This window comes from Moschus berezovskii, chromosome 3 (genome assembly GCF_049115385.1).
Source record: "Moschus berezovskii isolate FMDL1 chromosome 3, NW_MosBer_1.0, whole genome shotgun sequence".
Classification (NCBI taxonomy): Eukaryota; Metazoa; Chordata; class Mammalia; order Artiodactyla; family Moschidae; genus Moschus; species Moschus berezovskii.
Window position 1 is genome coordinate 56,845,889 of NC_142462.1, and position 27,856 is coordinate 56,873,744.

General features: G+C 39.9%; 1 protein-coding gene across 1 annotated transcript; it reads right to left on the minus strand.

Moving 5' to 3' along the window:
- On the minus strand, window positions 1–26,867 carry SLC26A3 (solute carrier family 26 member 3). Its single transcript, XM_055420778.2, has 20 exons — window positions 26,737–26,867; window positions 26,115–26,254; window positions 24,767–24,877; window positions 24,116–24,288; window positions 22,172–22,336; window positions 20,322–20,474; window positions 19,511–19,593; window positions 15,893–16,040; window positions 15,668–15,781; window positions 15,484–15,561; window positions 11,433–11,528; window positions 9,792–9,898; window positions 8,436–8,505; window positions 8,255–8,347; window positions 6,820–6,915; window positions 6,274–6,507; window positions 4,747–4,801; window positions 2,053–2,195; window positions 1,861–1,929; window positions 1–91 (listed from the first exon to the last, which is right to left on the minus strand). The coding sequence occupies exons 1-20, from the start codon at window positions 26,865–26,867 to the stop codon at window positions 68–70; spliced, it is 2,283 nt and encodes a 760-aa protein (XP_055276753.2). The 3' UTR covers window positions 1–67.
- Between the last annotated feature and the right edge of the window lie 989 nt (window positions 26,868–27,856).

Below are 27,856 nucleotides of genomic sequence, written 5' to 3' on the forward strand. Positions count from 1 at the left end.
TCAATAACTTTCTGGGTATAAAGTTTTTCTTTACGTGACAGATGAGGATCTCTCAATTATATTTTGTTTAGAATTTTGTTTCAATTGGTACCTGGAAGAAGAGAAAAAGTTCTTGTTTTAAAAGACTTGTTCTATCCCTTTTAATAATCATATCTTGTATTTAAAAGGAGTAAACATGATCAATCTGATTAAAATTGGGAGCTAGAATTTACCAGATTCACCAACATATTTGTCTTCAATTTTAGTGATCAAACATCTTCCAGGGATACTTGGTTAGACCCATGTGATACCATGTTGTAGTAGAAGTGTATTTTTCAAAGGCCTAATTTAACCAAAATAATGTGTTGTAGTAATTATTTCTTCACATTTGTTAAGGGACCACACAAACTCCAAGGGCTTATGTGTGCTGGCTAGGGACACTCAGCTTTTACATGAATCACCACTGGTGGCCTAACCGCAACTGCCGATTTATCTTCCTCTAAGTAATGCGAGGCCTGGCGTGCTGTAATTCATGGGGTCGCGGAGAGTCGGACACGACTGAGCGACTGAACTGAACTGAACTGACTGAAGTAATGCAAGGGGCTTGTGTTAAATGCTTTTAAAAAAACAAAATACAGGGAAACAGATACAGGATGGTTCTTTCTGACGGTTGGTTCTAAAGCTTTGATCAGACATTGGATTGAAATTCTGTTCCTTTACTTTAAGCCTTAAAACTTGGTGACAATTCTGAGTCAAGCTGCTGGGCAGAGGGTTTCTATTATGACTCTCTATAGAGTCCTCAGCAAGGTGCTAGGTGTGCATTTCCCTGGAAAACAGCCCTGGGAAGCAGAATCATGGTTTCCCCCTACCCCTCAAGTCTATCTAAATTACTGGAATGGCTTTTTCATCTAAGGTTTTTCTATTTGAACTCTTAATAGTCACACAGGGTTATCTTATGCTATACATTGCTTCAGTTTAAATTCCTTTTTGATACTCTTCTTAGACCTTTCTTTATATGAGAGAAGAAGACAAGCATTGGATTCTTCCTTGGGACCCTCACTTCTAATAGTTTTTCACCAAAGGATAGAGCCAGGATAATATAGTCTGTAGAGCATAGATCTTGACATCAGGCAGACCTACCTTCAAATCCTGTTGCTGTCAATTTGGAGCATGACCTTAAACAGATTAGTTTAAGTCTCTGAGCGCTTCTAGTTTCCTCATTTGTGAAATGAAGATATCTTCTTTGCATGTTGTAAAGATTCAGGTCATGAGTGTAATGCACCTACCGTATACTTGCTTTATAGGGGATACTCATTTTGATTTGTAGTTCTGCTTTTCCCAAACTAGGGACAGACCTTCAAAGGACTGAATAGTCTAGAAATGAATGTTCTAGAATGAAATGATTCGGCAACTCTTTCTAGTAAGGAAGTGAAGGAACCTAACATTCAGCACTGAGCTAGGTACTGGCTAGGGGCTTCCCATGCCTCTAGGGGTCAAGAGGTATACTTAGCTTCTCAGCTCCATCATGAATTCATCTGTAGGTGGAAATAGTATTTCCTTCTCTGCCTCATGGATTATGACAAGACCAGAATAAGATCTTGGTTGTAAATACTTTGAAAACATAAAACATTCTCTCTATATACGCTCATTATTGCACTAAGAGGTCTAGTATCATTATTTTCCATCTCTTTTTGTATTGATCTGAGTTTATTTTCCCCTAATGTCCCTATTAGATTGGGATTGCTTCCGTTTTCTAGGAATGAGGCACAGAGGCTCAAACAGGTGCTGGACTTGCTGTAGTGTGCTGGAAGAGGCCTCAGCATTTTTGAAAGTTCTTCGTCATACTGTCTGTGTATACATAAAGCTGCTGAAGATTCTTACCTGACATTCCCGATTACGTAATCCTCCATTTGTATTGATGGTGAAATCATCAAATTTTGCTTCTACTTCCTGAGAAAACCAGGATGGAATTAAGAATTAGGAATATGCTTTTTAATGCTGAAAAATAAAGAGAAATTTAAGAAGTACAGGTGGTTGTTTATACAAACGTGAAAGTTGCCAAAAAGTTGATACCTGACTGGGATTAAACTTTGAAGTACTGTAATCTTTCTTCATCAAAATATGCAAAACAGCATCATGGATTGTTAAGAAAAATATTGAGTCCTTGACTTCATCATCAAAAAATTCACACCGTGTAAGCTTCTCAATGAAGTCATCTGAAGAGAGGGAAGAATAACAGAAGTTAAGTGTTTGACCACGGGTTTCTCCTTGAGGTTGGGGACTTGAACTTCTATTTGCAAACGTGCATTTCACTGATGTTCGGTAAAGTGTTTGGGAGTTGCAGCAGTACAATATTAGTGTACCATTAGTACAATGTCTTCTGGAACTGAAGGGCATCTTTCTAATAAAATTACATGTAGAATACCTTCATGTAAACAAAAAGGATCAAATAAACACTTTTAGGCAGGAGCCTTGTGGGTTAATTTCTCTTGTTAATAACTGGAGCTTCAAAGGTGGCTTATTACTAAAAATGGAGATTCTGCCAAAATAGAACATATAGTCATGGACTAATGTCATGGTTCTGGATTTACCAGTTAGCTTACTGTAGTCCATTTTACCAAAGCTTCTGGATACCATCAGAAAATATCTTCCTTGGCTCCCTCCATTACCTCTCCAATAATCTGAGGAATTACTATTCTTGGAAGAACTAACCAGCATCATTGGCTCAGATCAGTCAATCAAATATTCCCTCATATCTATTATATGCAAAGCTCTGGCTGGGTAGGATCAAAAGATAAATTAGACATGAATCTTGCCCTCGAGGAAGACAGAGCACATATATACTATCTTAATTAAAAGTGTTATAGAATGATAGAGGCGGGAAGCAATCTAATTTTTTAAATTAATGTTTTCTTGGTTCTTAAAATAATGCCTAGCATATAGTAGGTCCTCACATTGTTGTTGAATGAATAAGAGGGGCACAGATCATGTGATATGGAAATTCAGAGAGAGAAGGGTAAAGATTGTTTCCTCTTGGCAGGATTCTGGGAAAGTTAATGAAGCAGATATCATTTAAAAGAATGCCTTGGATTTGGAGGAAGAGAAGATATGAAAGCGTGGAGGTGAAGAAGGCTGTTCACAGGGAAACTTTCAACATGGACAAGACCTAGCAGTAGCTGCAATAGAGGGCGATGAGGGCATTGTGGTTGTCAGGATGCAGGTGGCACTCAGTGAGCAAGGGTGATGATCTTAGTGTAGGACCTAGAGAGATTCCAGGCAGCAGGGGCAGCAGGATGAGATGCTTTCAAGAGACCTGGGATGATGGAAGAGTAAAATTGTTTAAAGGATTACTGAGATTAAGAGGATATTTTTACTTATAAGGAACCCTTGAAACTAGAGTATATCTGTAGATTTTATGGATAGGAGCCAGTACAGAGCAAAAATTAATGCCAGTTTCATACCTCCCTCAATTTCACTTGTCCTCCCCTCCCTAAAATGCTTTCTCCCAAGACACTGTCAAGATTGATTCCTTCACTTCATTCCAGTCTCTGCTTAAATGTTGAGTTTCTGGACATCCTTGATCACCTGTGTCAAATAGCATTACACCTGTTGCTCTATGTCTCAACTCTGATTTTTTCTTCACAGCATATATCATTACCTGAAATATCTTTGTTTATTATCAGGCTTTCCCACTGGACTATAAGCATCATGAGAAAGATTAATGGGATGAGTCAGAAAATGGGATGGGACAACATTCTAGGGATGGACAAGGACACTGATTAGTTCTTTCAGAGGACTTACATGAGAAATGATAAGGAGCTGGATTAAAGCTGTAGAAATGGAGAGGAAGAGATTGACTCAATATGAAATATTCATGCTGACTCACCGAATATAGAGGAATGGGGAGGAGAGATTAAAGATGGCTCCAAAGTTTGTACTTTGGGCAGCTGGGTGGGTATGTGGTGATGTAGTGACCAGATAGAAAAGGAGAAGTAGTAGTTGGGGGGATGTACATCTTTAGTTTTGAATATTATGTATCTTAGGTAGTTGGAGGACATCCAGATGGTTGAATACATGGGTCTGCTGCTCAGAAAAAAAGGTCTGAGCTGGAGATACAGGTTGTGGGTTCATTAACATATATATAGATAGCAGTGTGGATAGGAACCAATGTGAGATACTGCAGAGGTCTGAGAGTGGTGGGAAGGGACTCAGAAGAAAGGTCTTTCAAAAGTCAGGGAGACAGAGGCCAAAGAAAGAGCCCGCTGTTAAAGCCCCAAGAGAATGAGGCTGGGATGGGGGTGGTTGATCTTTGACAACCAGGATATCGTTGATGACCTTGGCAAGGGCAGCCTCATCAGTGAAGTGAAGCAGAAACCAGGTAATTATGGGCTGCTAATTCAATGGACGGAGAAGCCGTCCACGGGGTCGCAAAGAGTCGGACACGACTGAGCGACGGAACGGAACGGAACGGAATTCAATGGAGGCAAGGAAGAGAGTAAACAAACCTACTTTTTTAGGAAGTTTAGAGTAAATTGTGGTTACATATTCACTCCTTTGCTGTCTGTTAAACTAGGATTCAATTGTAAAGTTAATTATGTGTCAACACAACTCAAATATAAAGATGCTGTTTCCCTGGAGATTCCTGTTGGAAATCTACAAATTAGACCTTCTTGGTGATTATAAAAAATGTCTGTTCTTTGGAGAAGCCGTCTAGATTGAGAGCTAGCAGTAAAGGGATTGTCAGAAAATAAAAATAAAATAACTTACCGTCAGTTCCAACAATATACACATCTACCTGGATCCTGATAAATTCTTGCAGAATCTGTTAAAAAGAAAGCAGATCTCCCTTAGGGAACAGTTTCACTTGTCAGAAACATAAAGAAAACTATCATAATTGTGTCTTATGGTAATATGTTGCTTTCAGAGCCCTTTACATTTTGAAAAGAGATAATACTATAGAGATACTAAAATTAATAACAAGGCTCAATGACAGAAATCTAAAGGAAAGAACTCTCCTCTTTAGTAAAAAGTTGAAGATGATCATTCTTGAAGGAAATATAATGAAAAAATGTCTGCTCTGACTCACAAGAAGAACTCTGATGTAATTTTTAAACAGTTTCTTCTATGGAATGATCTTTACTAGAGCTTTCTATCTATATAAAAGTTTAAAAAAACCCATAACCCATATGTTGTTCATTATTCCTGTCCACAGTGCCTAAATGTGTCTAGCACCAAAGAATATCCATTTTCCTGGTCTCTAGGCTCAGAACAAATGCCAGTAGTGATGTGAGTAAGGTTATAAAAGGTAAGGAAAGTAGCTTGTCCCATTTACATTAATATCAATAGTGATCATTAATATCACTATTATCAGTAAAACCTTCTGGAGGCTCTACTGGGCTGAAGTAAGAATTGGGACCTTCAGGAAACCTAAGGCAGAGTCCCTGTCCTTTGTGCTATATGCCAAGATCAAAAAATAAGTGTTATGTGTATTTTCTCCTCCAAAACAAAAATAAATAGACAAAAGCAAACAAAGCAAAGAAAAAGCAGTCTCAAAGGTCATGTGATACTAAGATTTTTTTTAAAGGTTAAGTTTGAAGGAGATGAAATTAATCCTGTTTTCTAATTTTATATCCAGTTCACCTATACTTAATAGATCTTAGCTCAGTTTTTATGTAGGCAGATTTCTGTTTAAAAAAAAAAGCAAAAGAGGGGGATGTGGCATTCTTAAATTTTCTTTATATCTGTTTCGGCATTTCTGTTAGAAACTCTTTTAGAGACGTTGACAAACCTGTGGTAAGAAAACAGCCAGCAACCAGATTGTTACAGTTCTGTTTTTTAAAATCATACATGACATATATTCTTTCATATATCTAACTTAAAAAAAAAGACAAATTGTTATATAGCCAAGTTAAAGTTCATTGGCTTATGACAGATGAGGATAAAAATAAAAGGACCACTATTCTACTTTCTTGCAAGATCTCTATTTCAGGACAATTTAGATAGAACACCCACAAGGATTTGAAGCACAGCAGAACTGGAATTTAATAGGATTGTGAGCAGTATTGTCTATAAGCATACGTTGGAAATTATACGCAGTCTCATGGGAAATCCACTTTTTAAAGAGTTCGCCAAACACACCCCACCTGCACTCCCTCCATGAAATATTCTAAGATTAAATTTTTCTTCTGCTTAAGCATGCATGTGTTATCTAAAGGAACATCTGTCCACAAATAAACTTTTTTTTTTTAACCTTTATCACTGATTAGTTGTTTTCATTCAGAAAAAAGAAATTACCGTTTTGAGACCCCTCATTGAAGAAACATCAAGAAATGACACTGCTGAAAAGTCAAGAATGAGGCTGTGGAGGTTGATTTTTGGGACAACAATGTTGAGAGGAAGATTAGCATTCCAGTCAATTTGGAAAGGCAGGTCTGTGGTACTGATGGGCTGATCCAGCTCTTCTATCTTATCATTGTCCAGCTCTTCATCAGAATCTTTAAAGCCATCAACAGTGCATATAAATCCTTTCTGCAAGAGAGGATACTAACATGCATAAAAACTCTGACCAAGAAAAGCACTGAATGTCAAGGTTAACCAGTGAATTTCTGAAGCACAGAGTCAAAGTTGGCTCAAGTGATGGAATTTTAATTCTTTTATTTGGAGAATAAAAATTTTCCCTGGAGAATACAATTTTAAAGAGACCCCTAAAAACGTGACACTAATTGACACACGAAGTATTGTTTATCTGCCATTTCATTAAAAGGAATGGAACCAATCACTTGAACTACATTTTACTAAGCTTTTAGCTGTAATACGTAGAAATGTGGGAAAGAAGCTTACTGATGTTACTTGTAGCAGGCCTTTCTTCTGCAGTTTTCGGATTTTCTTCAAAGCCTTGTTGCGCTTGCGAAGAATTCGAAGTGGACGAAAGCCAATCTGAAAAACCCATTGCTATGTTACAAGAATGCTGAATTTTCTGCTACTTGTATAGCCTAATTCTACTTATATAACCTAAGTCTAGCTATGGCATAATTCTAAACTGTATTTGAAGATTTTGTTTTTATTCCACACAACCCTTAGGGAATTTCATTTTATTTTTTTCCATTTGTTGAATATGAGTGGCATCTAATTAGTATCCTGCTTCTAGATATTTTTTATTGTATTAGAATTTATACAATTATACTTTATAATATGTATTATATGAACTTTTATAATTTTAGTATTATATCTGAGGGTAACCTTCATTTTTTCCTTTCCAAAACAAATGTGTTCTTCCTGCAGTAATATTTAGCTCCAGAGTAATAAGTACATGTGTGCGTGCTAAGTCGCTTCAGTCTTGTCTGACTTTGCGACTCCATGGACTGTAGCCCGCCAGGCTCCTCTGTCCATGGGATTCTCCCGGCAAGAATACTTGAGTGGGTTGCCATTTCCTCCTCCAGAGGATCTTTCCGACCCAGGGATCAAATCCTCATCTCTTATGTCTCCTGCATTGGCAGGAGGGTTCTTTACCACTAACCACCTGGGAAGCCCAGAGTAATAAGGAGGATCAAATTATATAATAAAAAACCCTTGACCAAAAAATGTAGTGAGATGAAAAGATACTAGATTAAGTGAAAAGAACAGTATCTAAAGCCAGATAGACAACCTGATCCCATTTTTGTAAAAAAAAAAAAAGAAAGTTGGGTAGAAAGATATTTGGTGCATAACAGATGACTAAAAATAGGGCTTAAGGCAAGCTCTATGTGAGGGACAGAATGGACCAGAAGGAACGTGAAAGAGTGCTGAACTTTTGTTTCTTAACCTTAAAGTCTGCTTTTTTGTCAGCTTCTTTCCAGTCCACCAAGGACACTAGTTGTTATTTAGTGTTAAATATTCATCTCTATTTTATTTATTCATTTCTCTTGTAAGTATTCACTTGTTATCCTGAATCTCTTCAATGATGCAGTCAAATATTAAAGACTACTATTGTTTCTGAAGTTGATTCCCAAGGAAAATCTATAGGAGACCATCTATCTTATGGTAAATCTTTTTACTTTACAGCAATATATAATAAAAAGAGTCTCTATATTGGACCTTATATAAAGAGTCTCGTTTCCTAACATGTTAAGGGACCCCTTATAAGATAGTTCCACCTGGAACAAAGGATACAAAAATATGAACACTACCCATCTGCAGTATATGTGAAATCAGTGACCCTCCTCCTTGTTATAGAACAAGTATTTCATTCCTAGGTATTCAGTGGAATTTAAAAAAAATTAATAACCCCAAACCTTACAGCATCGATAAGTTTCTGCTTAAAGAAACTAATGTTTGCAAAGTAGATAGGAGATGGACATCTGAAAATCTTCACGCCTTCTGGTTCATATATCTGTAAGGCAGATAAATCATATTAGATGGTGCCCATTAGATTTATGTTAATATTACTTAGCAAATAAGAGTAAAAAAATGAAACTTACTTCAGAATAATCTTTTCTATTCTTATAGATGTTGCTCCTTCCAACATTAGCCAGCGTGCTGCATTTGGGACTGTAGGGAAAATCAACACTTAGTGAATCATTCGTGGATATTTATTAGGCCTATAAGGCTAACACTGGTGTTTTCCTAGCATCCCAAAGCATGCTCACTTATCCAAAATTTAAAGATTGGAGAATTCTCATGCCATTATGCCCTGGAGGGCAAACACCTTGTTTGACTGACCCTCCCACATCTCCGAAACTGTGCCTCCTCTCCCATCTCCCACATCCAGTTTACAAAGCACTTCCATATGCCTTTGCCATTTTTATTCTGAATATTACAGTTATTGGGTGAAATAAGGCAGATACAATCACCTTGTTGCATGGATTAGGACATAGAGGAGTATTATGACTTGCCTACAACCACTCAATTTGTCTCTTATGTTTGATGAGTCCCCAAGAAATAAATAAAAATATAAGTGAATAGAAGAGTGTGGGAACATCTCAATGTAAATGTATTCCATCAGTCCATCAAACCTAAGTATGATAACACCTTCTGTTCTAGAACACCTTAGATCCCAAGAAGCCTTCTGTCTCTGTCACATCATATAATCCATCAAAGACTGAGTGACCACATGGTGGTGATATATAACAGATTTAAGAATCCAGAAGATGTTTGGACGAGAAATCTGTTTGAATTCTGTTAAAAAATCAAGACTTCTAAGTGGCTTTGTGGCATTTTAGGTTGAAAAGGGTCTTTGAAAAGTTCTCTAATCCAGCTCCATGATTTCCAAGTGGGACTCCAATCTAACAATCTGCCCAGAGAAACAACCCTCCCTCAGACACAGAGAATCTCAGAGTCTTCTCAGGAACACTTGCCCTGTGTTTAACAAGTCTGAGGCAAAGACAGTAAACTTGCTCAGAATTACTTCCAGTTTACAGCTGGGTAAACAGACCCAGAGATTTATGATTTATTTGAATTGCTGTCAAAGAAGGAAGCAGACCAACAACTGGTGGGATTCGGCTGATGATAGGTTGGGCCACCTTTTGCCTTCAGGCCTTGGAGTGAGGCAGAATAGACTGGCCAGTCTTCTTTTCTTTTCTTTTCTTTTAGGGGGGTGGGGTTTGCATCTTGGTGGGATCTTAGTTCCCCAACCAAGAATCAAACCCACACCCCCCCTCACTGAAAGTGCAGAGTCAACCACTGGACCACCAGGGGAGTCCCAGTCTGGCCGACGCCTTGATAGATTTGCATACCTATCAACTAAACTGCTTTCCCCCTAACCGGTGACAGGTTTTTTCCTCCTCTGACCCAGGCAAGTCAAAACCTGCAAGGATTTGACCACAGTGAGCACTTACAACTGAGTCCTGAAGACGATCGTCAGGAGCTGAAATGCCACGCTAGCTGCCAGGCCTAAACCGAGCCCCAGGACAACGGCCAAGATGAAGGTCATGACCCAGATTAGCTGTCAAAGAAAAGCAACACATACACTACCGTTTACTACTCTGATTCAAATACAGTGTCTCAGGTTCAGAGCTATAAGAAAGCATGAACTTCTAGGGCCCAAAGCAGAGGTCAGGAGTACACAGTAGAAGGGAGTTCCCTTCTGGTCATTCTGCTGGCTCAGGTTCAGAAGCTGCAGAAGCACAAGCAAATCTTTTCAAAAATCCCAAGAGAGTGTATCCATTTTCTAATCCCATCCCTGAACCAGTTAAGGAAATGACTGAATCTGTCCCAGCTAAAATTCCAGAAACAGTTGCTGTTTGTTATTAATCGGTTGAATCTGGACTAATATCTTACTTTAAGTCTGCTGATTTAATTAAAGGCTACTATCTCTGCTGGGGGCTTTCCTGGGAGGCCAAGCTAGTAAAGAATCTGCCTGCAATGCAGGAGACCGAGGTTCGATTCCTGAGTCAGGGAGATGCCCTGGAGAAGAGAATGACTACCCACTTAAGTATTCTTGCCTGGAGAAATCAATGGACAGAGGAGACTAGTGGGTGGCCTATAGTCCATAAGGTCACAAAAAGTTGGACACGACTGAGCAACTAACACTTTCTATCAGACTCCTGCTGCTAAGTCGCTTCAGTCGTGTCCGACTCTGTGTGACCCCATAGATGGCAGCCTACCAGGCTCCCCCATCCCTGGGATTCTCCAGGCTCCTGCTACTGCTGCTAAGTCACTTCAGTCGTGTCCGACTCTGTGTGACCCCATAGACGGAAGCCCACCAGGCTCCCCCGTCCCTGGGATTCTCCAGGCAAGAACACTGGAGTGGGTTGCCATTTCCTTCTCCAATGTGTGAAAGTGAAAAGTGAAAGTGAAGTCGCTCAGTCGTGTCCGACCCATAGCGACCCCACGGACTGCAGCCTACCAGGCTCCTCCATCCATGGGATTTTTTAGGCAAGAGTACTGGAGTGGCTTGCCATTGCCTTCTCCGCTCCAGGCTCCTAGCATGCCCCAAAAGTGTAAAAGTCCCTAACACTGATCTAGCAGGAGCAAAACTAAACCTGGCTTATTACTTTATGCTTGTTAAGAACCATAGGCTATGTTAACAAGCCTTTTTACACCACAGACTTTGACCCTGATATAATTAGGGACACAGCTTCTCTCAGAGCAAGGCTTGTTGAGAGTGAGGGGAGCCTTTACAGAGTGTTTCCAAAAGGAATGTTCAGAATTTGAGTTCTTCATAGATTCTTTGGACACTGCTATATGAGGTAATGAAGAACAGAAGCAATGAATACCCTAAGATTCAGAGAGTTTCTGTGGCATTAGAGATGACTACAAGAATCCTACTTGTAAGTAACTCATCCTTTTACATTAAAATCCCAGAGAATAATCATTAGAATATGCAGTTTCAAGATAGCAAATAAAACAAACTCAGGTTATTTGAACAGGTAGATAGAAACAAAATTTCCCTTTGTTTACAATATAAACATGCATTTTACATCAGCATTAAAATGAAAATTCCAATTCCTCTCTCAGATAATATCACCTCTACTTACACAATCATACTTATCCTTTCGCCACAATCTTCGTATTTCCACAAACTGCATCAGCATTCCTTTCAAGTTTCCAAGTGCTAAAGCTGCCAGGACAGACTGTGAAAACATGAAGAGCAGATGTACTTTGAGATAATCCAATAACCATATAGAAGCAAAGGTGAAGGCTGCAGATAAGTGAATCCTTTCAAGGGCCTCAAAGCCTATCGAACGATACACCCTTTTCCTGTGTGCAATGCCATGCATAGCACAGCAGCTCTGGAACTCTGACCTATCCCCAGGTATGATTTTGGCTCCACCACAGTGACAGGGACATGCCATCTGATAGCACTTACTCATCTGTACCTGAGACAGAGAAAGGCAGATCTGAAGACCTGTGACTGAAAGCAATTCATTTTAATCAGAGATAGTCTGCTGCTGCTGCTAAGTCGCTTCAGTTGTATCCAACCCTGTGCGATCCCATAGACGGCAGCCCACCAGGCTCCCCCATCCCTGGGATTCTCCAGGCAAGAACACTGGAATGGGTTGCCATTTCCTTCTCTGAGAGATAGTCTAGTGTGTGTCTATTTACTGTAGTAGGGAGTGGGTGTTGCTCTTTGTTTAAAAAAAAAAAAACTCGGAACTTGGGGGTCTTGGAATAGAATTCAAAGCTTCAGTTCAGTTCAGTTCAGTTCAGTCACTCAGTCGTGTCCAACTCTTTTCGACCCCATGGACTCCAGCACACCAGGCTTCCCTGTCTATCACCAACTCCTGGAACTTGTTCAAACTCATGTCCATTGAGTTGGTGATGCCATCCAACCATCTCATCCTCTGTCATCCCCTTCTCCTGCCTTCAATCTTTCCCAGCATCAGGGTCTTTTCCAATGAGTCAGTTGTTTGCATCAGGTGGCCAAAGTACTGGAGCTTCAGCTTCAGCACCTGCCTTCCAGTGTCAATGTACTGGTTTTGATATTGCAGTGTAGCTGTGTAAGATGCCACCCCTGTGGGAGCTGGATGAAGGGTTCATAGAACTCTGTACAATAAACCTCCTGCTTTGGGGAACTTTAGGATAAAACAAATCAAATGCAACTTGCAAAGGAGACATATTATTTTTTTCTTTTCATTAATTCGTACCTAGTCAGTATTCCATGGAAAAACAATTTGAAACTAGGTAAATAACAAAGGGGCTTCCCTGGTGGCTCAGTGGCAAAGAATCTGCTTGCCAATGAGAAAACTCAGGTTCGAACCCTGGATCAGGATGATTCCCTTGAGAAGGAAATGGCAACCCATTCCAGTATTCTTGCCTGGGAAATCCGATGGAAAGAAGGGGCTGGCAGGGTATAATCCATGGGGGTCTCAAAAGAGTCAGACTTAAACTACTGAGTGACTACACAGTGACTGCTGCTGCTGCTGCTGCTAAGTCGCTTCAGTTGTGTCCAACTCTGTGCGACCCCATAGACGGCAGCCCACCAGGCTCCCCCGTCCCTGGGATTCTCCAGGTACCTGCTGCTGCTAAGTCACTTCAGTTGTGTCTGACTCTGTGTGACCCCATAGACAGCAGCCCACCAGGCTCCCCTGTCCCTGGGATTCTCCAGGCAAGAACACTGGAGTGGGTTGCCATTTCCTTCTCCAATGCATGAAAGTGAAAATTGAAAGTGAAGTCGCTCAGCCGTGTCCAACTCTTAGCGACCCCATGGACTGTAGCCTACCAGGCTCCTCCGTCCCTGGGATTCTCCAGGCAAGAGTACTGGAGTGGGGTGCCATTGCCTTCTCCAACTTAGTGACTAAACACCCACAAATAACAAGGACCTACTGTATAGCACAGGGAACTATACTCAGTATCTTCTAATAAGGGAGAAGAATCTGAAAAACAATATACATGTATAATTGAATCACTTTGCTGTACACATGAAACTAACAGCATTGTAAATTAACTATACTTCAATTAAAATTTTTTAAATTAAAAAAATTTGTAACAGTTTACAATGAAATACATACACAATAACTCCCTAAAAAAATAAAGATTACAGAGCATTGAGAAGCCATAGACAGGAAAAGGGGGATCATTTTACCAGGAACCAGCTATCCTGACTGTAATTAATACTAAGGATTAACAATAAAAAAATCACTTAGAACTCCACTGATACTTAGTAAGTGCTAAAGGAGCATTCATTCTTAGCTATCATGAAAGGTTATTTTGCCTTCATATGATAAAAGCAGACCAGTTATTTAGATGAAACAAAAACATTACAGACACAGTGATCTAAGAAGTAATTGTCAGATGGATCCTTTACAAAGTAGGGTCTTTGATTAACATCCTGGCCAGTGTTGTTGGTGTCGTTTATTCATGAAAGAGATAGGATTTTAAGTGGCAATTGCTTTTTGTTTAGTTTCTCCAAATTGAAGTAGGTGAGGTAGAGACCAAGGATACACACAGGAAGAAGTACACCAGGCCGAATTCTCTATATAGGGGGGTTGTGTGTGCATTTACTTTTATTGAGATATACATTCTTACACATAATATATTTCTCCAGGGGTGACTTTTTGACTCCTTTTATGCCATTCCACTGGAAATCAGGTTAGCATAGTAAGAATGCATAATTTTGACAACAAGTACCGTGTACTGTTTGGCCAGGTTTGGGATAACCATATTAGGACACCAGAAACCTGGGATAAAACTCATGTTCCAGCTACCAACCAATGAAGAAAACGGCCTAGATAAAAACCAACAGACTTTGGTGGACTGTGTCCTATGTCTGTGTCCTCTGTAGTCAGAGGTATAATTGGATGCTTGTAGAATAACAACAATAATAATCTTCCCAATAAAGGGTATCATTGGTTAAGTGTTTATCATGTGCCACACCCTGGACTAAATATTAATACTTCACATACCCTATTTCATTTAATTTTCACAACAACTCTGTGAAGTGGGTACTATTTCCCTCTCTATTTTACAAATGGGCAACTTAAGGTTCAGAGAGGTTAAATAATCTGCCTAAAGCACAGAGATAATAAGCAGCAGAGCAAGATTGGAAGAAGGTCTATAGGACTAGAGCCAATGCCCTCTGTTGTTGCTATGTTGCTAAGTCACTTCAGTCGTGTCGACTCTGTGTGACCCCCTAGACGGAAGTCCACCAGGCTCCCCCATCCCTGGGATTCTCCAGGCAAGAACACCGGAGTGGATTGCCATTTCCTTCTCCAATGTGTGAAAGTGAAAAGTGAAAGTGAAGTTGCTCAGTCGTGTCCGACCCTTAGCGACCCCACGGACTGCAGCCTACCAGGCTCTTCCATCCATGGGATTTTCTAGGCAAGAGTACCGGAGTGGCTTGCCAAATGCCCTCTGTACTACCTCAAAATCACATTAACACCGCAAAGAACAATATATTGACCATCATTTGGTTTCCTACAGATTCTGTGTTTCCTAGGGCCTGCTGTTATTTTTGTAACCTGGGTACTGCAGTGGTGGACAAAGCATAAAACTACACCCTCAAATATTACAGTTCTGGAGAGGCAGACAGAGGAGCATGAGGTTAAAGGTACAAGGTCAAAGTCTAGCCATTTGCTCTCATCCATCAATCTGACAGTTTTGGTCTAGGAGTCAAACCACACTCTGGGAGCTGCAGGGCGTACTCCTAAGAACAAGTTGTGTGGTTGGTAGTACCATTCTCTGAATTCCACACAGGTCTCAATGGTATCAGCCTTTAAGAAAATCTTCACGTCAGTCAACCCATATGGAAGCTTCAGTGCCAGGGTGCCTTCCAATCTAAACATTAATCATATCTGGTATAAACACATAGAGACTGAAGAGTAGAGTTGATCAGCAGAGTAGAACTGATGAGGTAGTGTAGAGTTTTAAGAGTAGCATTGTTGGGTATTTGCATTCCTAACATTTATAAAACAGTGCCAGGAGAGAAAGAAATATTTTTGGCCCATAGAATATTGGCTAAGAAGAGTACTTGAGAGTTTGTAGATACTCATTTTCCCTAATTTAGTTTATGCCTCCTAAGTTTAAGAACCAGGGTCCTCGATTCATCATCCAAAGGAGAGTGATGTCAGCCCGAGGGAAGAGTGCTACCTTTTGTAGAGGCTCCAAGAGAAATCCGATGGCAACGATGACAATCAGCACAATGATAGCAGAGATAAGGCCGGCTATCTGTGGAGAGGAGAACATTGTCATTACAAACTCAACTTTCCCCCAGGGTTCCAAATACCCAGTGACTCAAGCAAAGATGAGCCTCTTAGCAAAGACCCTCCAGGACCTGAGTTTTGCCTCCTGTACTCTCCTGGACCCCCGATCTGGAGAGAGAGGTACTTGCTGCAAATCCTCTGAACGATCCACCGAATATGTTACTCACTCCGAAGGCTATCAACTCCTGACAGGAGAGTAAGGAGGAATCATTTTTAGATGTAGCACCATCAATATTATGTATGCAAAGTAGAATTTCAAGTTGCCTAATCAGACCCATTGTCGGTTGTATACTTACCTGATTGCCATCAATTGGATAATCATACTTGAGGGAGTAGACGCTGGCCACAGAAAAGGCCACTGCAAAGCCAACAATGGCAATGCCAAAGGAGTCTCCAATGGTATCTTGGAAAGTCTGCCTGCTAGGTGTGATAGGGGCCTGAAACCTGAAATTGAAATTAAGCAAGTCAGAATGTTGCCCACCTGGTTAGAAGCCTTCAACAGCATCCATGTATCCTCAGGAAAAAGTCCAAATTCCTTAGCAAGGCCCCAGTGGCCCCTTCCCCCACATCTTGCTTAATTACTACATTTCTCAGAATTTAGACTCCAGCTATACCAAGTTTTCTTTGTTTCTCATCACCCATCATCTCCCAAATTGGAAGATTCTAATTTGCTGTTCCCTCTGCCTGAACCATTCCCTTCATTCCCATCCTTCCCTCCAGAAAGTCATTTCTCATCCCCAAGGTCAGGGTTAGGCGAGATTGCCTGTGCTTCTCCAGTTTTTGATAGCTCCTGTTTCCACCCTCCCTCCCAACTGAAAACTCTTCACCCGGCCCCAGAGCAGGGACAATGACAAGTTCACTGTTCTATGACCAGGATCAAACACTTTTCACAGCATATATCAGGTGGTCAGTATTTGCTGAGCAAGTCAGTGAATGAATGAATGCATTCTAGGTGGAGTTGTGCCTTTCAAAGCATGACTAGCAAGAATTTAGCACCACTGAATACCTTGCCATCTGTTATCTTAATGTTGAGAAGCAATGCTGCCTGGATTTGATATAAGATTGTAAAACTAGTCCAATGATAGTGATAAATCTGATATGATTTTGCTAGTATAGCTACATTACAGTGTACCTTTAGATCAATATAAGCTTCCTGCAAAACATCTCAGATCCCAGTTGTATGGTTACATTGGTTTACAAAGCATCGCTCATGATACCTCCAATAGTTATCCATGGATGAAGGCTCTTTGAGCAAATACAGTTCTGAGACAAGGAAAGCAAGATATACTTCCCTCCATTGATAACAATAACCTTTCACGGGAAACTCTTAGCAAACAAGCGCTGGACTCTGCCCTGAGCACCACTCTTGGCTACAGCCAACTGCGGCTGTGATGGAGAGTGGGTTTCCATTTAAAGTGAGATTGTGTCAGGGAAACACTGAAGTCACAGAGGATATGTCTGTATTTATACTGCGTGGAGTTAGAGCAGTTAAATAACATTTACTAAAATGTTCAGCTCCTGTAAACATCTGTTTCTGATGTCAATCTTATTACAACTGGGTTAACTGGGTCCATTCAATTCTTTTTTAATTGCTGTTCATGTTTTGTAAGTGTTAATACAGTTTTAGCTCTAATTTCAAAGGAGTACTATTATTTCATATTCTGCAGCTTTTATAAATCAGAAAGTTAGCTAGGAATATTATATATGTAAAATAGAAAATGAGTGATACAATTTGCATTTTATACCAAAATACCCAGAAGCCTGCTATTATTATTTAGTTCTACCCTCTAAATAATAGGCAGAATGATGTGATGGGGATTTGCAGTCTGAAAACTGGACTGATTTCCTGGCTGTGCTACTTACCCAGGTTCCTCATTTGTAAAGTGATGATAATAACACTTGTTCTCCTTCCTTCATAATTTTTGTGGAAGGGTCAAATAAAACAATGAATGTGAATACTATTTACACACTGTAAAGTACAAAGTGCCTCTTAGCTACTATTACAGTGTCCCTCTGGAATCTGAATATACCCTTTGTGTTCTGTTTACTATTTCAATGATCTCTCTCCATTAGCCAAGTATTTGCATGCAGTGTACATGACTTCACAAAGTCACTTCTAAGATGTCATATTCATTAATAGCAGATTAGCAATGATTAATAATCATTATCTTTCACTTATATTCTATTTGCAAACACCAATGGGCATTTAAAATGTTCACTCAATCATCACTCAGAAAAAGTGGGAGTGAAGTGTAAAAAGCATGTAAGGTGTCTGGTACAGTAATTTAGGTGACAAATTAAGAATAGCAGTAGTGCAGTTTGAATACTTACAGTAGGCCAGGCACTTCAGGACATCACATGTATTAACTCACTTAATCCTTACAAGAATCCTATGTAATAACTACTATTTTTAGCCCCATTTTTTTACAGCCAAGGATATTAAGGCACAGAGTTTAATTATTTGCTCAAGGTCAGGAAGTGAGTCTGGAGTGAATTCCAGGTACTCTGCCTCTAGAAAGCATGAATTTGCTTACTGGGCTACACTGCCTCTCTGCAGGGTGTGATGATCTGTAAATATGTCACCCCTTCTTCACCCACACATACTGTGGAGAGAGGTCTGTTGACATTTAAAATACTTTTACTAAGTAATGTCACTGTAACTCAGTGATCTTAAGTTTATCATTTATTTCCAAAATCCTTCTGACAAGATAATCACTTGAAAGTTGCAGAGTGGAGAGAAACCCTAGAAATAGCCTTTCAACTTCAGCCTAATTTCTACGATTTAAAGTGATATTTGTGATCTAAATATCACAAGTATAGCACATTTTTATCTGGTGATAAAAATATTTTTTGCTTAAAAATCTATATTTGCTTCTAATCAAGTTCCCTGGTGGCTCAGACAGTAAAGTATCTGCCTACAATGCAGGAGACACGGGTTCAATCCCTGGATCCGGAAGATCTCCTGGAGAAGGAAATAGCAACCCACTCCAGTATTCTTGCCTGAAAAATTCCATGGATGGAGGAACTTGGTAGGCTACAGTCCATGGGGTCCCAAAGAGTCACACGACTGAGTGTCTTCACTTTCACTTTTCACTTTCTATTAGAAGTTAGTTAAGTCAACAATGAAATGCATATAAATTCTTATTCCTAGAATAATTCTTAAATATTCCTAGGTACGGGAAGGAGGGAAGGTTTTCATTTTTGTTTTGTTTTCATTTTGTTTCACTACCAAGAATACAACGTTTTCTTGGTAAGGAAGTTGGAAGAAACTGATGCGATGGTCAGAAGGCAGAGAGAGGAGAGCACAAAACTAATCTCTCTCAACAATGAGTAAAGGCAATGGACTACATTTTCAGACTCCTTGTACAAACTGCACCTCCCAGCCTTTTGGAGCGGTAAGAGTTGCTCTGGGCTTGTTTTGAACTTGATCTTGAGAAAGGACAGAGTGTGCCCATCTGGATTGCTCAAGCAGTGTGTGGCAGGTATTCCTTCAGTGTCTCCTTTGAACTATTGGAACTTGGCTCCAGTAACTTCAAACAAAACACTACATAATGTTTATGGTAATTAATCGCCAGGGAAATCTGGTTTCTCTTGGTTCTTTTTTACGAGAAGGAACAAGTTTAACCTCTTTTTCTACTTCTACTATCTTGCTTTTATGTGCGTGTGAGTCCCTTCTCTGATTTGTGAGTTCTTTCACATGGAGACACTTTCTGATATTAAGAACTGCAGACCTGATGTCCTTCGTGACTTATTCCTAGAAGGACAGAAGTGAGCCTTCCTCCTGGATGCATGATGGATGCCAGATACAGGGAGAGTGCTGAGGTGGGTTAATACATTTCAGCTTAGAGTCCTCTGTCACTACTGCTAACTCTCTAATTGGTGCTTGGAGATGCCATCATGAGAAAGACACTTACCCAGGTTTCATCTCCCCAATCACAGCCACATTAAACCTGTTTTTGAAGTCAAAGCCATAGGACACACCTGTTGCGATCACAGTCTGCAAAGTTGCAAATTGCCCAAGTTAGAAATGGGAGATGTCACTAAGAGTCTTGCTTTGAAAAAAAAAAAGTACCATTGCCAAAGGCCACCTTTTGATCTATTACATAGGAATCTCAAGCTCAGGTTTGGCTACTTTTTGAAAAGTCCCAAGGCAATTCTAATGTACTACTGAAACAGAACCACAGCTTCATTCCAATGAGTCTATCACTAGGCTTCTCAGAGGGCTGCTCTCTTGCCTTACGTGGAAAGAATAAACCCCAAATCATCAAAGCAAGTTATTAAATTATGAATGAAGAGAAATACCATACTAAATGTCATACCAGAAACTGCAGAGAGATTGCCTGTCTCACTAAAACCTCCTAATTTACAGAGAGGGAGAGCTTTCAACATAAAAACACAAGGCAGAAGGTGATGGTGGGATGATTTGAGAGAATAGCATTGGAACATGTATATTACCATATGCGAAATAGATCACCAGCCCAAGTTCAATGCATGAAACAGGGCACTCAAAGCCAGTGTACTGGGACAACCCAGAGGGAGGTGGGAGAGGGGTTCAGGATGGGGGACACATGTACACCCATGGCTGATTCATGTCAGTGTATTGCGAAAACCACCACAATATTGTAATTAGCCTCCAGTTAAAATAAATAAATTAATTTTTAAAAAAGAAATTAAAAAAAAAAAAACACAAGGCAAATGAAAGGAAACCTGAAGATGATCACTTACCATAATGAGTTCAATTGGGATGGGCACTGGAAGCTTGTCTTTGAAGCGCTGATTTATTTCTTTAACCACAAATACCACCACCAGAATAACCAAGGATGTCACAAGGTCTGCAATATTTGTCTTCTCTATTTGTGAGAATATGGACTCTAGGACCTGAAAGTATAAAAATTAAAAAACCCAAAAAAAAAAAAAATTAAAAAACCCAAGTGCTATGTTAATGTGTAATTTGGATACAACACTTAATTCCAAGTACATAAACATAAATGTAAGACATGAAAGGACTGACAGATGGATAGCAATTGCCTGTTCTGCTCATGTTAAACACTAGTAATTGTAGAGATTAGCATGGAGGTATGAGAAGAGTAAGTTAGCATAGCATTGTCATCACACTGGTCTAGCGATGCTCTTTATCTAGTGTCAAATTTTCTGGGGTGCTTTTCACATTTTTATAACTGATCTCTTCTACTCTTAGGTCTCATTGCCATCATTTTTTTTGTTTCTTGTTTTTATTATTGGAGTAAAATTGCTTTACAATGCTGTGTTAGTTTCTCCTGTACAACGAAGTGAATCAGCTATATGTATACTTTGTTTTTCATTTCATAATCAGCACTATTGCTCTGTCCAGGGAATCACCTTTCACCTCTGACAGTTTTTCTTAGCATGTTTCCCCTTAATTCCTGGCTTTTTTTTTTTTTAAGGTTCAGACCCCTTATATTGCTTCATCGACTCTCTCTGTCACTTTGGAAAATAGTTTCCTGGCTAACTGTGCACTGTTTACAGTCTTAATTCTCAAGGCCAGTTGGATTCCATATCTATGGGATCTGGACAGCTCAAGCAGGCCCAGACTGGATCCCAAATGACTCCCAAAAGATTCCACTTCTGGAATAGATCTGAATGGTAGTGAGAGAGGTCTGGTTCCAACTTGGAGCAAGTTTTGTCTCAGACTCCTAAACACTGTCTTGATAGAAGCACTGCTGCTGCTGCTGCTGCTAAGTCACTTCAGTCGTGTCCGACTCTGTGTGAGACCCCATAGATGGCAGCCCACCAGGCTCCCCTGTCCCTGGGACTCTCCAGGCAAGAACACTGGAGTGGGTTGCCATTTCCTGATAGAAGCACGAACAAGCCCCAAAGTCAGGAAAAAGAAGGACATAACAAAGAACAGAGAGGGAAGAATTGAAGCAGAGACTAAAAAAAAAAAGAAAAGGTCAACGGAACTAAAAACAGGCTTTTGAAAAGATAAACAAAGGAGACAAACCTTTAGCTAGACTCACAAAAGGAAAAAAGAGAGTGAGGACTTAAATACATAAATTCAGAGGCACTGAGAACACTGTCTGTTCTATAGTACATCCTCTAGAGGAGAGAAGAACCACTGTTCTATTTACATATTGGCCAATTTCCTTTTGCTTTTTAAACAAGGACACGTAAAAATCAGAAGAATTTCAATTCTAAAAAAACAAGACCTGCATTTTTAGGAACAGGGAAGCAGTGCCATCCAATTAGCACATTTCTTTCAACATAAGATTTTGAGAAAGATTTTAAAACTCGGGACAAAACTTTTCATCATGTGCGCCGTCATTTTTTTTCTTTTAAAATATACAGAAGAGTCAAATCTAAAAGAAGTGGTACTTAATTTCTGTTGTTTACATCAGCTGCATGGGAGTTGTGATAGATTTTCAATGTTGTTCTCTTTGCCACTAACTTTTTCTCCGTGTGAATACATTGCAGAGCCTGTTGATTTCCTGGAAGTTTTTAAGTAAGCCCCGCAGCAAAGGCACAGAAGGAAAGTTCTCTGGGAAACATGGTAGTGAATTTCGTGTATTCCTTATCTTTGAAGCAAAAAAAATACTCACTTTAAAAATTGAAAATGGATCGGTGTGTGCTGGGACTGTCAGCTGAAACATAAATTTGAGCTGGGAAACCAAAACATGAATTGCGGCAGCGGTGGTGAAGCCACTGATTAGGGACTCGGATAGATAAATCACCACGAAGCCCAGCTGTAGAACCCCCATCAGTACCTGCAAAGAGAGGGCAGAGCCTTGTTAGTGTAGATTCACAATACACCTCAGCAATCTGAAAGATCAACCACTGAAATGATTCAAACTGTGGAGGTTCAGCCTCCACTCTTGGGTCTGGAAGAAAAAAGTGTCTCAGCCTCCTGGAACACCTCCCATTAAGGTACCTCCCTCTGCTTCCCTCCTCCCCACCTCTGCTCCAAATGTTACATGGTGTTCAAATAGCACATCATTTCAGTACACCTCCAAGAACTAGTATGTTTCTTTCGTCCCTCTTTTGAAGGCAAGGTATTTTTAGGAGACTCACCCATAAACTTTTCATAGCAGAATTTTATCTAACATCAGACCTCATAAATTTTTCCAGGGAATTGTCAGTTACCTTTTTTTGATTGCTGTTGCATGCATGGGCAAGCATCCATTCAGATTCCCTCAAACAAGTTGGCTGACTTTTGTTGGAAAATACACAACTGTTTATGACATCAAAATTGCTTGATTTTTAACTGAGGGCAAAACTGGTTCATTCCCCCAAAGCATTAGGATTTTGCAATAATGTAAATGGATATAGAAAGTTGGCCTGATTCTCCACTCCTGTCACCAGAATGCAACCTGAGCTGTGAGTTTGCAAAAGCACAAGAATCAGAGATGCACTCAGATCCCATCATTGAACTGACATACTACTATGTCTTGGTTTGCATTGACTTTTTTTACCCTTTTGTCTTTAGGCAACACCTTGAGGAGTCTGACATTATCACTATCTAACATCTTGAGAACAGGGACATTTTTTACAATCCAGTCATGGTGGTGGGGGTGTGGCTTGGGAATAAATCTTTAAGCCCCTCCCTAATCTATGTGGACTATAAAATTCTCCAGTCAAGAATATTGGAGTGAGTAGCCATTCTCTTCTCCAGGGATCGAACCCGGTTATCCTACATTGCAGGCAGATTCTTTACAATCTGGGGCTTTCCTGGTGGCTCAGATGGTAAGATTCAGGGCTTCCCTTGTGGCTGAAATGATAAAAATCTGCCTGTAATGTGGGAGACCCAGTTTCGATCCCTGCCTGGGTCAGGAAGATCCCCTGGAGAAGGAAATGGCAAGCCACTCCAGTATTCTTGCCTAGAGAATTCCATGGACAGAGTCCATGGGGTCACGAAGAGTTGAATACAACTGAGCAACTAACACTTTCACTTTCAATAAGAAATTGGGCTTCCCAGTTGACTCAGTGGTAAAGAACTTGCCTGCCAATGTAGGAGCCACCAGTTCTATCCCTGGGTTGGGAAGATCCCTTGGAGTAGGAAATGGCAACCCCCTCCAGTATTCTTGCTGGGATAGTCCCATGGAAGAGCCTGGCAGCCTATAGTCCATGGGGTGGCAAAGAGTCAGAAACAAATGCAGTGACTGAGCACACACACACAGTGTGAAATGAGAAAAAATTTCCAAGCTGCCAGTTTCTCTATTACTTGCATGCAGTTCTGTTTAGTAAGAACTGTGAGTGTATCAATTCCCAGGTGTTTTATTGAATTCAGCATTGACTTGTCATCACATATGCCTCCATGTTCTCATTTTTCCTACTCTCCAGACCCATGTTCATTCCTCTTTGCAAAGTGGATCTGGCCCTCCTCTTATGGTTGCCCTGAGTGACTCTTCTTAAATTATTTCCAGTGGGCCACTGAAGGAGGCACACAAACTAACAGGAAGATTTGGGAGGGGTGGCAAGAAGGAGGAAAACCAGAAAGATGTGTACCAGTCAGGACACATAGACTGGGGAGGTGACAAAATGCTCACCTGGATGATTCCAGAAAGAATTGTAACCGTTGCAGCCACCATCACCTTCTGATCATCTATCGATGAATCATTAGCCATTGAGCTATTAGTGATTGTTGAATCAGCTATATTGTCTGTTGAGGTTAATCTCACAACTACTGCTCCAACCATCATACTCAGAACTGGAAATGGCCCTAATAAAGAGACAGTGAATTGTAGTCATCGTGCTTCCCTGTAGCACAGTTGTCTTTCAACCAAAATGTGGCATGTAGAAAGATTACCATCTGGAGTTCTGGTCTCCTTCCCAAGCCCCAGTTCTAATTTGTAATTACAAGAAATTATGGCTCCTCTTCTGGACGCTGCACAATATGGAATTGATACGATTCATGACTGGGGCTTCCCAGGTGGCACCAGTGGTAAAGAGACCGCCTGCCAGCGCAGGAGACATAAGAGACGTGGGTTTGATCCCTGGGTTGGGAAGATCCCTTGGAGGAGGGCATGGCAACCCACTCCAGTATTCTTGCCTGGAGAATCCCATGGACAGAGGAGCCTGGCAGGCTATAGTCCACAGGTTTGCAAACTGAAGCAACTTAGCACACATACACAATGCATGGCTAACGTCATTCATAAAGAAAAAGCAATGAGCATTAATTAGACCAGTAATTCACTTACCCACAGATATGTGTCTAGAAGTGCCCAAGAAAAAGTAGATGATGACTGGGAAAAAGGCTGCATATAGCCCATAGGCTGGGGGGATGGTGACTAGCAGAGCAAATGCTAAACCTGTAAATACACAAGCATCAGTGTTTTTATTTCATGCAAAGGGATCATAGAAGTTTTCATTAGGGTCTTCTAGTATTTAAGATTGCACCTTAAAACTTGTTTTATTAACTCAAATATATCAAAGATGTAAATGTAAGAGCTAAAGCTATAAAACTATTGCAAGAAAACTTAGGTATAAGCCTTTGTGTCCTTGAATTAAGCAAGGGTTTCTTAGTGACATCTATAGCATAAGTGGCCAAATTTAAAACACATAAACTGGACTCCATCAAAATGTAAAAATGGGTACTTCAAAGATACTATGAAAAAGGGAAATAACATCCCTCAGAAAGGGAGAAATTATCTGCAAATCATATGTTGGATAAATGTCTATTATCCAGAAAGTGTAAGCAACCATTGCAACTCAAAAATAAAAGACACATAATCTAACTTTAAAATATACAAAAGATTTAAATAGACATTTCTCCAAAGATATACAAATGGCCAGTAAACACATGAAAAGATGCTCAACATCATTAGTCATTAGAAGAATGCAAATCAAAACCACAATGAGATACCATTTCATACTCAGTAGGATAGCTAAAATAACCAAGGCAGACAGTAACAAGTGTTCACAAGGATGCAGAGGAATTTGAATCTTCACCATTGCTAGTGAATTATTATATGACACAGCAATTATACTCCTAGGTACATACCCAAGAGGATTAAAACATACGTTCACACAAAAACTTGTGTGCAAGTGTTAATAATAGTATCAGTGTTATTCATAAAAGCCACAGGGTGGAGACAACCCAATGTCCGTCAGCTCATGAATGGACAAACAAAATGTGTTGTATCTACAGAGTAGGATCTTATTCATCCATAAAAGTGCATGAAGGACTTGTACATCATGGGAGAAACTTGCAAACATTATGCTAAGTGAAAGAAATGAGACACAGAAGATTGATATGTTCTGTGATTCTGTTTGCATGAAATGTCCAGAATAGATAATTCCAGTGAGACAGAAAGTTGTTGCCAAGGGGCTGGGTGGAGGGAGGATGGGAAGTGATTTGCAAGAGATTTGGGGGGATGGATATGGTGAAAATGTCTCAGAATTATTTAGCCATGATAGTTGCACAACCTTAGTTGCACAATATTTTGTAAATATCCAAAACAAACAAACAAACAAACCCAATACTGAATTTACACATTAAAAGGATGAATTTTGTGATATATAAATTACATCTCAAAAAAAAGTTACCTTGCAGTACAGCCACCAGCCCTGTGCTGATTCCAGAAACAATGTCACTGAGGAGCCATTCCTTTATGCGATATGCTGGCAGCCAAGATGCTATGGGGAACAGAGAGAAGACAATCTTCTTGGCCTTTTGTGCAGAGCAGCTGAAACAATGAAAACCACAGGTTAGTTAATTAATATCCAATTTTAAGTTTAGTTCCTATTGTAGATGGAAATTTGGTAAAGATGATATCATTTCACTAATCTTTCCACTAATATTCACCTCTTTACATGTACTAGCTGCCCTGACTACCACCAAAGGATTTTTTTTTTGAAGAAACATATTTCTTTTCTTTAGCCGCAATAGAACTTATTTGTCATCCTCTGCTTGACTTGTACAACACTTGACAGAAAATTTTCCTCTGTCCTCATCTATCAGTTTTCTGATATGGAAAGATTGTGTCGAGAGTTGAGATGGTGTTCATTTCAGAGACTACCTTTCTAGCCCTGGAGTAGGAGGTTTGGAAATCAAAGATGAAAAGACTGACTCTGGAGACTGGGCTAAAAAGAAGAACTTGGAAGCTTAAAAATTTCAGAGAAAGTGCTCCATTTACTCCTAATACCAGTACTTTAGAAAATATCTTACCGGCACAACTTTTTGAGATGATCCAGAAGTGTCTTATGATGCCTCTGTTTCTTCTTATGTTCTTCCCCAAAAGCATTTGCAGAATACACTGGTCTGGCCACAACGTACTGATTCCCTATGGGTTCGATCATTTTGCTTTCTCTGAAGGTTGTAGTAAGTGGAAGACCTTTGAAACTATGTGGCAAACCCTTCTTGCCCTTAGCAGGTTAAAATGCCTGAAACCAAACAGAGCTTGCTTCTTAAATAACTCAGAGATAATGTGATGCAATTTACAGATGAGTGAGCTCTGAACTGAATGTTACCACCTTTTGAGATCAAAAGAGGCTGGATTAAGGGACCTAGACTGTGTTTTGTGACAGTGATATCTCTTTTTACTGCAATGAGCTGGACATGGATTCATTGAGTAAGTAAACAAGGGTTTTGATTGATTGATTTTTGAAAGATTGCCAAAGAACAATAGGAAGTGACTCAGTTTACTAGTCAGTGCATTTTTGATTTGTAAAGTGAGATCTCAAGAAAAGAATTTACTCAATTTTTTTTTCAGTGAAGTTTCCAAAGTTATGGCATTGTGGATACTAGGATAAATAAGATTTAAATCAAAGTCTATTCATTGCTGCTAACTCGAGCCAAGGCTATTCCATTTTATCCATCAGAATTTTTGTAATATCTTTTAAAATGCTTTTCAGTTCAGTTCAGTTTAGTCGCGCAGTCATGTCCGACTCTTTGCGACCCCATGAATAATCTGTGAAATTCAAGGCATATTGCCCATTTAAGTTATTTTCTTATCATTTCTGCCCCAACCTCTGGCTTGACCTCTAGCATTTGAGTCCCTGTGAACTTTGTTATGACTGTGAGACCCTCTTCGCTCTTCTTTCTTTATGTGGACCATTTGAAAAATCTTTATTGAATTTGTTACAGTATTCTTTCTGTTTTATGTTTTGATTTTTTGGCTGCAAGGCATGTGAGCTCTTAGTTTCCTGACCAGGGATTAAACCCACGCCCTGGCATTGGAAGTCGAAGTCTTAACCACTAGACAGCCAAGTTCTGTTCAGTTCAGTCACTCAGTTGTGTCTGACTCTTCGCGACCCAGTGGACTGCAGCAAGGAAGTCCCATAAATAA